Source organism: Rhododendron vialii, chromosome 3a (assembly GCF_030253575.1).
Source record: "Rhododendron vialii isolate Sample 1 chromosome 3a, ASM3025357v1".
In the NCBI taxonomy this organism is placed as follows: Eukaryota; Viridiplantae; Streptophyta; class Magnoliopsida; order Ericales; family Ericaceae; genus Rhododendron; species Rhododendron vialii.
The window spans coordinates 29,631,384-29,645,815 of record NC_080559.1 but is presented as its reverse complement, the minus strand read 5'-3'; the positions used below and the strand labels follow the sequence as shown (position 1 = coordinate 29,645,815).

Genomic DNA, 14,432 nt, shown 5'->3' with positions numbered 1-14,432 from the left:
CGCGGATATGAGATTTACTATGAACTTTGTGGTGGGTTGCGCAACAATGTAGTGGAAAGAGTCAACTGAGTAATTATTCAGCCTTACAGTGCACTTTGAAAACTGAGTAATTATTCAGCCTTACAGTGCATTTTGAGATTTTTCGTTTGTTTGACGAGACTAATAGTTAACGGGTGTATAATTTCACTGGATTAATAGCGACCGGATAGGTAATATCACACTTCTCATCGTATATGGCATAAATTCGGATCATGTTTTAACTAAATACAGAATTTTTGGTCACTTTAAATATATAGTTTAATTTGATGTTGATATCCAGTCAAACAAACGGGCCGAGAGGAAGGAAGCTTCTTCTGTGTTCTTACTAAACTAATTACACGGTCAAATTTCGTAAATGACTGGCCAAACATATTCACGTCTTTCTAGAGAGGAAACGAAAGTTTTCTGGGGGAAGCAAACATTGAATTTTTCCTAAGATATAAAGAAAAATACTCCAAATTAAATTTCGAAAACCTACAATTTTTTTTAGTAACCAAATAATTTAAGGAAATTGGTTTGTTTCACTGACATCCAGCCAGTTTATTCTTATTTTCTAGCACAAATTAAAAGTTTAGCTATCTACTTTCTTAATTTCTCCTATGTAATTTTCTGAATAATAGTATCTAAACAAAATTACAATTAAACCGTAACAGCACAAATAAAGTTATGTGCAATATATTATGTTCTGTGCGAGTACTCTTAGTATTTTTTGCAAAAATGGGGTTAGTTTTCTTAGAAAACATTTTTCCTTGGAAACAGATGGAGCTTTAATTTAAAAATATATAGTACAGGTAAGAAATCACATTAAATGAATACTTTTATATATGGAAAAAGAGTTTCTGCATGCCCTCCAAAACTTTAATGATTTACTAAATCAATCACAAGATTGCAAGATATTTTTGAAATACTTCACTATCCTTTCTTAAAAAGGAGTTAATTCTTACGTTTAAGTACGTACCCATTACTATCTGAAACAAGATATTAACCTTGTTTTATGTGTTGTGCGCGAGCAACGCAGCGTCGTATGCTGCATGCGCTAGTATTATCATTTATTTGCTCATTATTTCTCTAATGATTTTTTGCAGGTGCTAGAAGGGTCTTGAAAATTCCAGCATGTGCTCGTTAAGTTTTGATCCTTTGCAATCCTACAGGGAGTAGGGAATTTTTTTTTTTTGTAGATTTTTAATTTATTTTTGTTCTAGCCATCTCCATATAAGGTTTGTTTCTTGTATTTTAACTTTTATCAATAAGTTCTTACTCTTCAAAAAAAAAAAAACTAAATAATGGAGTCAGTTGATGTTTAGAATGAAATCAAAAGGGGCAAGTAGTGGACTGTGGACCAAGGTAGACACCCTTAATATAGAGTAATAATTTTCTTAGAACACGGTTTCTCTACGGTTTATTGAGATATTGCACCCTATGTAGTTGATTTTTCCGGTCACTTGCCGGACCTAATTCAATGACTGGCCGTCCATATTGTAGATCTCGTCGAAACGAATAAGTGTTTCATAATCATATTAATTTGATACCGTGAGGATGGAATTAAAAAACATATTGAAACTGAAATTTCAATGTTTCTGATCCAGTACGTGCATAACATTATTTTGATTTTTTTTTTTTTTACTTCGTTCACATATTATTAGGTCTTCAATTAACATGTTCTTAAATCATAATTATGCCCTTTGATGAGATCTACTATACAGACGAAACCGATGATTGAACTAGGTCTGGCAAGTGACCGGAAAAGACCCAGTTGCATTCTCGACAAATTGCTATAATTTCATTTCCGGTGGATTTAAGGGATGAGTTTGATTTAGGTTCTTGATTTAGAAATTTTAGGTTTCGATAAAATACAAACCATACAGTCATATACTCTAGTCAAAATAGTTCTAAGGGTTTGAGTTGTTCCGTAGGAAAGGAGGAGGATAAGGAGTGAGATGGAGAAAACGAGGCGAGAAGTGTCTTTGCGTGTAAAAGGGTATTTTATGGCAATTCACCCATTCTATTAAAAGAGCTATAAGTGTCTCTGCGATTTTCCAATAGTTTTAGGGGCTGTCTTAGTCAAGTTTCTTAGTTTGGGGGGTGTTAGTGACACAAGGCGATAGTTTAGGGGGGGGCGAGGGAATTTCATGTAACTTGGCAGGACCGTGTATCCAAAAAAAACCAAAGGTGGTGCTTTACATGCAGTAGCTGAAGGCTATTTTAGTCATTTTAGGGGTGGCTATATTACAGGAATCTAATTTTAAATTCAAGATTTTCGGTAATATTTTTCAATATTACCCAATAAATGCAAGGGTTCTCGTTCGATGACAGACATGCATTACCAATTTTCCAAACCCCAAATAAAACCTCCCTCAACTCTATAAATACGTATCCCCTTCTACCCTTTCCACCGCTCCCCTCTCTCTCTCTCTCTCTCTCTCTCTCTCTCTCTCTCTCTCTCGCTCTCTCTGTCATATTTTCCTTCGTTAGCTTTCTCAGCTATCTTCTCCTTCCGCCTCAAGTTCTTTGAAGCAATCACAAGCCGGCTGCAAGGTGCACCTCTCTCTCTCTCTCTCTCTCTCTCTATATGTATATATATATATATATATATACACACATATACATATGAATATATGCATGAATGTATATACGACTATATATATGTCTAAAATTTGCATCCAGTTTTTGCTCTGCTCTCTTATTGATCTAAAAGTGCTTGCATTCATCTTAAACTATATCTCTCTCTCGTTCTGCGTCTAATTCGAAGCCTCATTTTTGCTTTAATTTATTTTCCTCGTATCCAAATTAACGGTAAATTGAAAGAAAATTAAATGTATTAGCTTTTGCGCCTTTCTTTCCTTTTTTTTTTTTTTTGGCGGTGATTAATAAAAACGCCTCTTTTCAACTGCCTTTGACATTCCTCGTTGCCTTTTCCCTTTCCTGTTTTAGTATTAAACACGATAATTAACAGGTCGATTCGATCGGCATTTCCGGCGGCACTTTCTCGCCCCTTGGAGTAGTATTTATCTTTTCACATTTCACGCACGTTCACCGGAGAAAGCGGTGGACCGGTTCTCCTATTAATTAACGGTCGCCGTTATTTTGTTTATCGGCGCACGTTAGCGGTTAGCGAGAACAAACGGAAAAGCGGTTGAAGTTCGTTTTTTCTTCCCAAACCGAACCACACGGTGTAAGCCAACGCTAATCTTAGGCGCGTGTTAAAAGGCTTCTCGTAAACGCACACCACTTTTTCCCGATATCCGTCAGTGTGTACCACGCAACGGTCCAATCGCGTCGGCGGTCGTTTCGGTTACAATTAAACGTACGCTTCCTTAAAAGGGTTTTTTTTTTTTTAAATAAGTTTTTCTTACTTTGAAAGTTTTGTTTTTTAAAGTTACATTGAAAGGTTTGTTTATAGTGTGGTATATGCACCGCACACGTGGTCGTTTACCCTTGCCTACTGTTGACTGGCCTAGAGTTGTTTGTTTGACAGGATACTAGCATTTTGGACGCTATATTTTTTTGGATAGAACACATATTTTGTCAGACAGTACTTTTTCCGTTCCTAAATTAGTGTTCGGCGCGTAAATTTAGGCTTTACAAAAGATACATATTTTTCACTAAAAAATCTAAATTTTTTTCACAATCTAATAGAACTCATTGCTATTTATTCATTTGTGAAAAAAAATTAATTTTTTTAACGAAACACATGCATTTTTTTAAAGACCTAGGTTTGCGCGCCGGACACTTATTTAGGGACGGAAGGAGCATTAAGGATCGAGATTACGTATCGATTTAATATTTTTTAAACGAAAATAAGTACGTGTGTTTAATTATTTAACAATGAAGACGGTTATTTGTTATCGGTTATAATGAGGAAGAAGCCGTTCCACTTTTTGAAAAAGTGAGTTTTTGAAAAAGAAAGTAAATTTTAAGATCAAAAATTATGTGTTTACGCAAATAATTTTTTTACTAATATGGATCTTGTTTGATAGATCTCATTGGGATCTTTTAAACGGTGTAAAAAAGATCAAAAAATTATTTTTCATTTTCATTATATTTGAGTTTGAAATTTGGAAAAAATGAACTTTTTTAAAAAGAAGGGAAACTGGAATGGCTTCGAAGACACTTATTTGTTATTAATGGGCTACATCACTTTTTATTTTATTTATTTTGGAAATAAGCGATACGTCACGTAGTTGTGAAGAACCGCATTGATTATGGGTATTTTAAAGCATCTCCAGTCTTGACCTATTTTAAGACTCAAATTTAAAAATGGGGCAAAAATCACAAAAATCTCTTTCCAATCTTTGACCCAAACCCTTCCCCATTTTGGATTTTACCCAAATCTGAGACAACTTTTGCCTTGACCCATTTCTCCAACGGCTAGTTATAGAGAGAGAGAAAGAGGGAGATGTGTAAAATTTGGATTTGATGGTTGGAGATGTGTCTACCCAAAATGGGCTTTTACCCAAAATTTGACTCAAATTTGAGGAAAAATATAGGTGAAGGCTGGAGATGCTCTTATATGATCCACATAAAATATGTAACAATTCAATCAAAACAAAATATTTGATCTCATAATATTGAAATCCAATACTCTTACGTAGTCAAACAAATAAGCAGATCTATAGGACAAATACTTTACCATGAACAAAACTAGTCTCATCTTCATTAATCTTTTAAATGAATATTCACTTTACAATAGTAACTCGCGGTGTTCAGGTTATCCAATGAATCAATTACACCTTCTATTAGCCTGGATTCATTTAAAATTGAGATAATGTCCGGTTCATATCGAGTCAGAACATCCCGAATTTGTAAACGAAGGGGGAATATTAATATACCTCTTAACTTTTAAATCTTAGCCACTAAGCTAACGCTTTTAGATTTTTTATATTATAGACCGGTAGTCACAATTATTATTTTAATAAATTAAAATGAAAAATTCTAAAATCAGTTTAATGGACTGACGATAATGAGTGTGTGAATGTGTATTAAATAGTATAAAAAATACACAGAAATATGTGTTTTTCTCGTCTTCTAATGTGTTTATCGTCAGTCCAGTGGGCTAACAATAGCAAGACCGAATTAAAATACAAAGATACGAGAAAGATTGGATTCAGAACGACTGCGATTGGAAGTGCAACGTTGGAGACGACAACGTGCCTCTAAAAAGGCCACCGACTCACCCGTGAATATGTACAGACAGATACATATTTATTTATTTATTTTGGGAGTATTTGTCTTGTAGTAGCTAGTATGGTTGGGTCTTTCCGTTAAACGTCGCTTTTTCAAAGACGGTTACAACACATTTTGCACAAGTGTTGGTTGGTGGTGAGTCTGGTGACAAAACTAGCCATTGAATTTCACGCGCTTAACTACTCTCTCTCTCTCTCTCTCTCTCTCCCTCCCTCTATGCTTTTCGCCCTTTTTCTTTTCACTTTCCCAGAAACTGTCACCAAAAAAGTCTTCGAATTATCAAGCATCCCTCTCACCTTTTTTCCACTTTTCTGAATTTCTTCCACCTTCAAATATTATTACTACTATGGAGTACAATTTTTTTAATTTGACGGTCAGGAATGTCCATGTCAATTTTATGTGTACTACCCTCTCCGTTTCAAAATGGATGACAATTTTTGAAACTCGTGTCATTTTTTATCGCTTATATTTTTCAATTTATAATATTTTTCATGAGTTTGAAAACTTTGTATAATAAAACTAATCAAGAACTATCAAACAAGATTCATATTGCATATATTTTGAGATCCATATTGAAAGATATAAGTAATTAAAATTGGCACAAATATCAAAAATTGACATCCAATTTGAAACGGAAGGAATAATTTTTTGTCGGTTCGGTCTATGACAAGTCATTCACAGCAAGACTATGAGATCGACCAGCACGGGGGGCACTCCTATTTTTTGACACGACGTACTAGCAACATATTGCGATCTGCGTCTACATCATGGGTGGTTTCTTTGAACTTGGGACCCAAGTTTGAGTGTCTGTCTGCGATTGGGGCCTTGTTTTTTCAAAGTCGCTTTCGATACCGTCCGAGGTGATGACGTGTGTGCCGTGTTAAATTGTCTCTCTCCCGATGATAGCCCCTCAGCTTCCGACGCGTTACCTTTGTCAGCTTCTGCTTTAAATTGATTCTTTTTTGCCTCGGACAGTAAACGATGAACAATAAACTAATGGAAATAGCCCATGTTTTTCCTTGTTCTTCACACTTTCGGTTTCACTCTTCAAAATTTTACTACTTTACTCTCCCAAGACTTGTCTCGAGCTTTACAAACAGTCTTTTGGAAAAAGAGAAGTGGCCATAGACTGTGTTGTTAATTTGGGTCTCTAAAGTCTGCTATAGGGTCTTTAGAAGAAGGGAAAAAAAAAAAAAAAAAAAGTCACTCAAGAACCGTTCTATATATGATTGATGATTTGAATTGGAATTAATTTAGATCTCAATACTTCACGAGTCAAAATCTCTAAAATATTCCCCCTTATTTTAATTGGGTGAAAACTTCATTCCTTGACAGCATCAAGAGAAACTTACCACATGCATGTGTGTGTATGTAAGACATTCATTGTTGCCTAGCTAGTATATCTTATTATAAAAACGAGGCCAACTTAACTTGCCTAGGAGGAGTAATATAAAATGCTTGGTTTTGTTTTTTGTGGTCACATGTATGAGAGAGAGAGAGAGAGAGAGAGAGAGAGAGATATAGAAAGAGAGTACAGAATCAGTTGGCAGATGTTGGAAGGAGGTAAGGCGGTAGTTGAAGTGGTCCCAACAGAAAAACAACTTCCAAACGTACTCCCTCCGTCTCAATTTAATTGTTTCAGTTCTATTTTAACTGGATAAAAAATTAATTATATATTTAAATTAATAATAAATTTTATATTCAATATAAAACTTATTTAATAGATCTCGATTTATTCTATAATACAATATTTTTAAAATTACTTAAAATATTATAAATTATAATATATAATCAATCGTAAAGTAACACAAACTTTTAAAAGTAATAAATAAATTGGTACGGAGGTAGCACGTGTCTACTCCGTATTTAATTACAGTGGGAAAATTATTAGTCTCACGCAGGTTTGACTACTGGAGCTTTTTCTGTCCTGTCGGTGGCTACTGTTAAATCAGTTGTTTGATTGCAACCCTACCACTGATGAGAAACTTCTGGGTTTTTTTTTTCCCGTTTCCGTTTGACAAAAAAAAAAATGTTGAGTCATCGAATCAATCAGGAATTGATCCACTGGACGGTCTCATCCGGATCGTTTCCGCACCCTTTCTCATATGCGTTGATATTTAGACCTGATCAAGAACATTAGGCATGTAAAAATTCACGTTGATCGGATATCGTTTAATGTATTTTCGAAACACATTTATCCCGAGAAAAAAGGGTCTAGTAAACATTGAAACACTAGATAAAAATTAGTTTTTTTCTAGAAATAATTAAATATGTTTTGGGAGTACATCAAACAATATGTAATTAGCATGATTTTTTGGCGTTCCTAATATTCCTGACGAGTTCTAAAATATCAACAGTCTCGATCATCAAAATAGACCCGGAGAGAGCCCGAAAACAACCTGGGCTGGACCGTTCGGTCCCTTTCCAAATCCCTCCCCCATGTTTTCTCTCTCTCTAGTATACTTGCTTGAGAAAATGGTTTTGATTAAAATTATAGTTCTATTGATCAATCATGCTTTTAATTGGAAACGACGTTTTTTTTAGTTTGGTTGTTGGTGGACCCAAAATCCCAAACCGACCTTTTTTCTTAAATATTTGTTTCATACCCATTTCTTTTTTCAAATTTGATTCGTTCTGATTACAAGGTTGTTTCGGTTTCGTGGTAGACTTGTTCTTCGTGACGTGAATCATAATACAAAATATAAAAATTTGGGTTACACGTACTTGATCCAGTTTCCCGGTAAAATATGTGCTATAAACCCTTAACGAAACATGGGTGGGGAATTGAGTCCGATTAATGAACAAGTCGAAAAGAAACCAAGGTGTTTTGTTCGCTCGAGGTTCTCCCAGAATTTCTTCTTCTCTCTCAACACGATTTTTCAAAAGTTTTGTTACTCGCATCTCTTTGTGTATCTCTTCACTTTCTATCCCAAAATGTTTATCGAACAACCTCTTGTTATCGTATCTCCCCATATAAAGTATAAATTTGCAAATCACATAATTCGCGTAGAAGGTTCATACAAAGATGAAAATAAATTAAACTCTAATTATGTGCTTCTCACCCTCGAGTGGGACCCACAGACAATGTGGGCCGAACCCTATTGTTTTGGGCTTTGACAGTGACGTAGAGGTTGTTTGCCCAATTCGTAGTACTCTCTGTTAGTTTTTCCCAATTAGCATTTGTTTCCAAAACTGATTATAATCATTGAATGATCCCGAAACACGGTCACATGGTCTTTCGTGACACTTCAGACACATTTTCGTGGAATCCACGATTAGTTGTGAGAACCCCAAATAAATGGGTGGTGCTTGAACAATCCGGAATACCACATGGCTGTGTTCCGGGATTGTTAAATAATTACTCGTCAAATGACCTTTCTTGTACCTAATTACTAACATTTTGGGTTTGTTTTACTGCAGGTTAATACCCCAGAAGCGGCAGAATAGTTATTTGGGTTTCTGTTTATTTTTCTTCGTCACAAAAAGAGTACATACTGTATCATATAAGAAGAAAAATGAGGGGGAGCTTGGCAAAGCTATACCAAGCAGTGGGATTTCAAAGAGCTGTGGCGAATGTGGAGGACATTGAATCCATCTCCAAAGCAAGGCATGATAGGGATGGTGCTGCCTCTCTCACTGTATTAAACCCTAGTGATCACACCATCGATGAATCCTTGAATGCTACCCACACAAGTTACAGCTCTTGGTTGGTGAGTTTTTTTAGTTTTTACTACTTCCTTAATTGGTCTCTTGTTTTTTTAATGATTCATGTGTCAGGTCAGTTTACGCGTACCTCTACTAATCCGGAGGGTCAATCCCGCCGGTCACTTGCGAGGAGGCAAATTAGAGTTTAAGCAAAGCTCCGTATCAAACCTGAGACCGTACGACAAAGCAAACCTCCAACACCCAGGCCTTGACCACCGGGCCTACCCCTTGAGATTCTTCTTTTGTTTCTTGTCTATCTAAGGCTAAGTTCCGCTAAGATGTTTGGATTTTTTTCTTTGGCAAGTGCCTCTAACGCGAACGAAGTTATTGTTAGTAAAATTGGAAGTGATATTTGACATATGATTGTTGTGATTAATAGAATGATCACCCTTCTGCATTGAGATGCTTCAAAGGGATGTTGAGCAGTGCTAAGGGGAAGAGGATTGTGGTGTTTCTGGATTATGATGGCACTCTCTCCCCAATTGTGAACGATCCCGACTGTGCCTTCATGTCTGACCCGGTAAGTAGCTTTACTTTACTTTACTTGGGTGCTATATTAATGCTTGAAGCTTGAAGCTTGATGAATGATCACATGATATTATGTGCAGATGCGGTCGGCTGTGCGCGAAGTTGCTAAGCGCTTTCCAACGGCCATAATCAGCGGCAGGAGCCGAGACAAGGTGAGAACAAAGTAAAACCCTGCTGCTGCTGCTGCCACAGAACTCTTTGCTTCAAGATTTGTCTTCCAATCTTAAAATGTGATTTCAGTTACTACAATTGTGTCTCAAACTTCCACCCCTTGATGCGATTGGAATTGCATTAGACACAGATCCTCTCCAATCCTGTTGGCTTCTTTTGGACCCTTCTCAAATCCACTCTGATGATTAAGAACTCGTCAAGACCAAGTGATTTATGTGCATATTCTGCATTACAGGTACATGAATTTGTCAAGTTGGACGAGGTATACTACGCGGGTAGCCATGGGATGGATATAAGAGGTCCACCGCAGCAGGTCAAGACTTATGACGGCAAGTACCAAACCAAAGCCCTCGATAAAAAGGTCAGTTAAAATCACCCTATAAAATGATTAATTTGATCAAAACGCAAATTTCATAGACGACCAATGAAGAAGCTGGAAATTCATTGGTTTCAAATATCTTAATCTTGTAGGGGAATGAGTTCATAATCTTTCAACCCGCGCTGGAGTTTTTGCCTGCAATCAAAGAGGTATAATATGTGTGAATTTGTTTTATGGTACTACGTATGGTACAATTCTTTTCTTTGTGGGACCTATGCCTAGATCGCGATAAAAGCAAAATTGTATGTCCATACTTCATTACCTTCTCGGAAGAATTACTAGCTTCCAATTGAAATTCTTTTTCCCTTTTTTTTCATGATTTTCATGAATCAAAATTCCTGTTTGTTTCTTTATATTAGATGCTAAAAGAGTTGGAGAAGAAAGCCAGGGGAATACAGGGTGTGGTGATAGAAGACAATAGGTTCTGTGTCTCTGTACATTACCGCCACGTCCGGGAATCGGTAACTCACCAACATATTACTCTGAGGATTTGATTTTCCCCATTTTTTTGTTTCCATTTTTTCAGTTTTCGAAACAAGCTACGAACTTGTTCATGTGTGCGTGCAGGATTATGGATTGTTACACGAGAAAGTGCAGTCTGTGCTTGGGAAGTATCCGCATTTTCACCTGACGAGAGGCAAAAAGGTGATGGAAATCCGGCCGTCGATTAAGTGGAACAAAGGTCACGCTCTTGAGTACTTACTCGACACTCTGGGTTTTACGGGCACGGATAATGTCCTCCCAGTTTATATCGGTGATGATCGGACCGATGAAGATGCTTTCGAGGTATCCCAAATAGGCTTTGCTTTCTAGTAAGGTTTTCCAGGTTTTTCTCAAATAGCTGAAAAGTAAGAATAGAGTGACGGGTTACATTGCTCTAACTATGGAGTGCAATTTTGTTCGTCCATCAAAGGAAATAGGTGGACATTACGCACCTTGTGCAAGTCCATATCGGAACAGAGACATTCGTTTCCCAGTCCTAGAGAAATTTCCATTTTAAATATGCTAGAGCCTAGACCCATATAGATTTTCAACTATTGACATTGGTGTATTTTGATGGCGAACCCATTGCAGGTTTTGAAAAGCAAAGGTTTAGGGTATCCGATCATCGTATCGTCCACACCACGGGACACCATGGCCGCATACTCGCTACGCGATACCTCCGAAGTATTGTTGTTCTTGATACGATTGGCGAGATGGCGGGAGAATTCTTCTTTCTAGGAGTATTCTAGGCGTACTAACTGATTAGTAATGGTTAGATTTGAATGTACAAGAGTTTTTGGTAACCAACCATATGCCTAGGACAATAGGAGCTTTTCAGTTTTACATTCAAATCTGGTGTTTTTTTGAATCGCCATGTACGCTTCTCCGAAGCAAATCGACTGTTCTGATATTGAAAAATACTTGTGTTAACATCTCGCTACTGATGATCCCCTCTTTCTCTCCCTCTCTCTCAAACATCTGAAGGTTTCTCTCCCAACACGAAAACTTCTACAACGATAATATCGTACATTTCAGTACACAATTGTTACCTTCTTGTGCAGAAAATGTAGCGCGAAAGAGGAAGAAGAAACATAACGTGGCAAAGCACTTGGTAGATGAAAGTAGATGAACCAGAGTAGAAAACTTAATAACTTTTTTTCATGGGATACAGTCGTAATCCCATTGGGGGATCTGGATTTCAGAAACCCCCCACGCGAAAAAAGATGATAGATCCTGTTTCTTCTTCTCCTCTGAGATCAATCCCAGTCCTATTCCAAGTTAAAACTGCTATCCCGCGATCATCCATCGTCACCAATACATTGTACGTTGACGTACGACTTTTCTTTTACCAGACATACAAGGCGTATGCTGTTATATAGCCGTACGTTATTTGTCCACAGACAGTGAAGATGCAAACAAGTACATCAGCACAAGATTCCTCCCATGTACGTATCTTTTACGAATACAGGAGCGGGACGAGTGGCCACGTTTTTAAACTTGTAATTCCATTCTGCTGTCAATCTGTACACCAAAAAATCCCAGTTTTACGATAATACAACAGGATAACCGCGATTCCAATTAAGTTCAGGACAAATATACTGGAGAAATGAGGACGAAATGACCTGGTAAGAAACATGACTTTTTCACTAGACAAAACTCCATGCTCGGGCGGTGCAAATGCTCATGGATCTAGACCAGCAATGACTGAGGCTTAGAAAAGTTGGCTGCACCTGGCCAGCTATCCAACAGACCGCCTTGGATCGCCGCCTTCGATAAGCAACAAAAACAAATGAAAATCTATGAAAGTTTAGTGGCGGCCGGAGATAGGCAAAAGACCGGTGGGGGCACGGGACCCTACTGGTTTTTTTTGTTTACTTATTTATATATTTGTCATATTTTAGTAATTTTAGCATACCCACTTTAAAACAAGAAAAAATTATCAAGTGCTTTTGGGGTTCCACCACCATTTTCCACCACACATTCATGTGGAATCAAGACTAATGCATGAAAAACCATCTAAATATGTGAACTTTGTGGTGGTTACAAGCAAGCTTTCATTCACTTAACTTTTGCCTTCAAGATACAACATATTTAGGGAATTACATTTATTACTCTCTCCGTCCGAATTTAATTATTTCTAATTCTATTTTAACTGACTAAAAAACGGGTTATATCTTTGAATCTGTAATGAATTTCATATCGAATATGGATCTTGTTGATAGATCTCGATTAGTTTTATAATACTATATTTTCGAAATCGCGTAAAACATTATAAAATTGAAAGATATAATCGATTGAAAAATAACACGAATTTCAAAAAAAAACTATTAAATTCGGACAGAGTGAGTATACGATAAAAAAAAAAACACAAGTCAACCCAACACCTTTTTTACCTGCTTCCTTTTTTTTTTTGATCCGCTTTTTTTTTGTGATCCGCTTTTTTACCTGCTTCTTTATTTCTCTCTTTCTCGTCTTAAATCAATCAATAATTCCTCTACTTTATGTTGAAGATTATTCCTTTAGAACTAAATATCACAGTGTGTCAGCAGTGTCGGCTCATAATTTTTAGAGAATGAAAGCGAACTTTTTAAATAAGGTATTTTTATATTTTTCATACAAAAATTAGTCTACAAAAAGTTTCATAAAAAAACACCCTTGCAAAAGATTTACCATTACAAAATATAAACATATAGTTATTCCAAAGAAATACAATCATTACAATATCTAAAAATCCATCATTTGAAAATTCCTTCTCGCACTTTTTACTGGAGACATACTAATTAAGTTGGGGCCTCAAGGTTTTCCGTAATGCCGTCCACGGTTGTCGTCGTCCCTTCCTTCGAGTCGTCAGCGTTGAACAGCTATGGGTCACCCATTTTCTAATTCTACCGCTTCTATCAAATTGGGCTTATTTTGTGGCTCTTAAATTTTTAATTGAGCCTATTTTATGTAAAGAAGACTTAGTCTAAATTTATTTGGGCCACATATATATATATATACATATGTACATGTATATAGGGGTCCTAAAATTTTTGGAACTCTCATTTTTAGCTATTTTTTGGGGTGAAAACTCATGCTTCGTGTGCTTCCCTTATCAACCGCCCTCGTGTGACAGATCTTTTTAACAAAAAAGAAAAATGGATGGCATGTGTTGGATTATGCCCCCACTAGTACAATTTTCTAGCTGCGCCTGGGCACCACCTTATCCTGTCCGAGGGCCACAACATAATCACTCCGAAAAGGGTGGACGCATTTACGGAATTGCCCAAAAATGCATGGACTTGGTTAACTTGGAGGGCGAAGGAAGGATTATTTTAGTCTTTCCATACCTGCGATTAAAGTAAGCTAGCTAGAAACAAAAGGTGAGGACGAGCAAGGAAAAGGAAAAGCTAAGACGTGCATCCGTTCTCCGAAGTCGACTATATAGTACTAGAAAGGTTCAGAACGACAAATCACTCTAAAGCGAACCGTTGAAAATACTTTTAGATGGCTGTCATGGCTCATTATACAAATATATTTTAAAATTTTTGTCTGATATTTTGTGCTCATTTTTACCTAATTTAACTTGAAGTATGCATTATAAACTTTTGTAGTTAGTAATGCATGGATTAATTTTGTACGATTTTATTGTGGTTGACTAAAAAAATAAACTTTCGTCATTATGATTAACATATGCTTTCACTATGCTATATTTCTAAATCCATCCCTGACTATAGGGTCCCTGGATCCCTCCGAAGCATGGTGCGCAAGCCCCCCAAGGCTGGAGGAGTGGCGAAATAATTCTTCGTATGGACATAATAGCTAGAGGAGCTAGGTTTTTATTTTTTTGTCATACGATATATATCAACAGGGTATTAATATGTTATAGTCAACGGGAGGTTCAGAAGTTATCCATAGCTCATAACTCCAATCTTGTTCCCCGTGAGACTCGAACTCAGGTCAC

The 14,432-nt window shown here is 36.7% G+C and overlaps 1 protein-coding gene and 1 long non-coding RNA gene across 2 annotated transcripts; one reads left to right on the top strand and one right to left on the bottom strand.

Moving 5' to 3' along the window:
- The first annotated feature begins 2,455 nt into the window (after positions 1 to 2,455).
- LOC131319742 (probable trehalose-phosphate phosphatase 2) lies at positions 2,456 to 11,433 on the top strand. Its single transcript, XM_058350140.1, has 9 exons — positions 2,456 to 2,574; positions 8,644 to 8,933; positions 9,308 to 9,448; positions 9,537 to 9,608; positions 9,863 to 9,988; positions 10,099 to 10,155; positions 10,366 to 10,467; positions 10,574 to 10,792; positions 11,081 to 11,433. The coding sequence occupies exons 2-9, from the start codon at positions 8,739 to 8,741 to the stop codon at positions 11,225 to 11,227; spliced, it is 1,059 nt and encodes a 352-aa protein (XP_058206123.1). The 5' UTR covers positions 2,456 to 2,574; positions 8,644 to 8,738; the 3' UTR covers positions 11,228 to 11,433.
- A 204-nt stretch (positions 11,434 to 11,637) lies between these two features.
- LOC131319741 (uncharacterized) lies at positions 11,638 to 12,291 on the bottom strand. Its single transcript, XR_009198027.1, has 2 exons — positions 12,112 to 12,291; positions 11,638 to 12,010 (listed from the first exon to the last, which is right to left on the bottom strand). It is a non-coding gene; the product is annotated as an uncharacterized LOC131319741 (long non-coding RNA).
- Between the last annotated feature and the right edge of the window lie 2,141 nt (positions 12,292 to 14,432).

Excerpts from the sequence above, each read along its gene's own strand:
- LOC131319742 (XM_058350140.1), top strand. The coding sequence starts at position 8,739 with ATGAGGGGGAGCTTGGCAAAGCTATACCAAGCAGTGGGATTTCAAAGA. Across the intron at positions 9,989-10,098 it reads CCAAAGCCCTCGATAAAAAG|GGGAATGAGTTCATAATCTT; the intron begins GTCAGTTAAAAT and ends TTAATCTTGTAG. Across the intron at positions 10,793-11,080 it reads CCGATGAAGATGCTTTCGAG|GTTTTGAAAAGCAAAGGTTT; the intron begins GTATCCCAAATA and ends AACCCATTGCAG.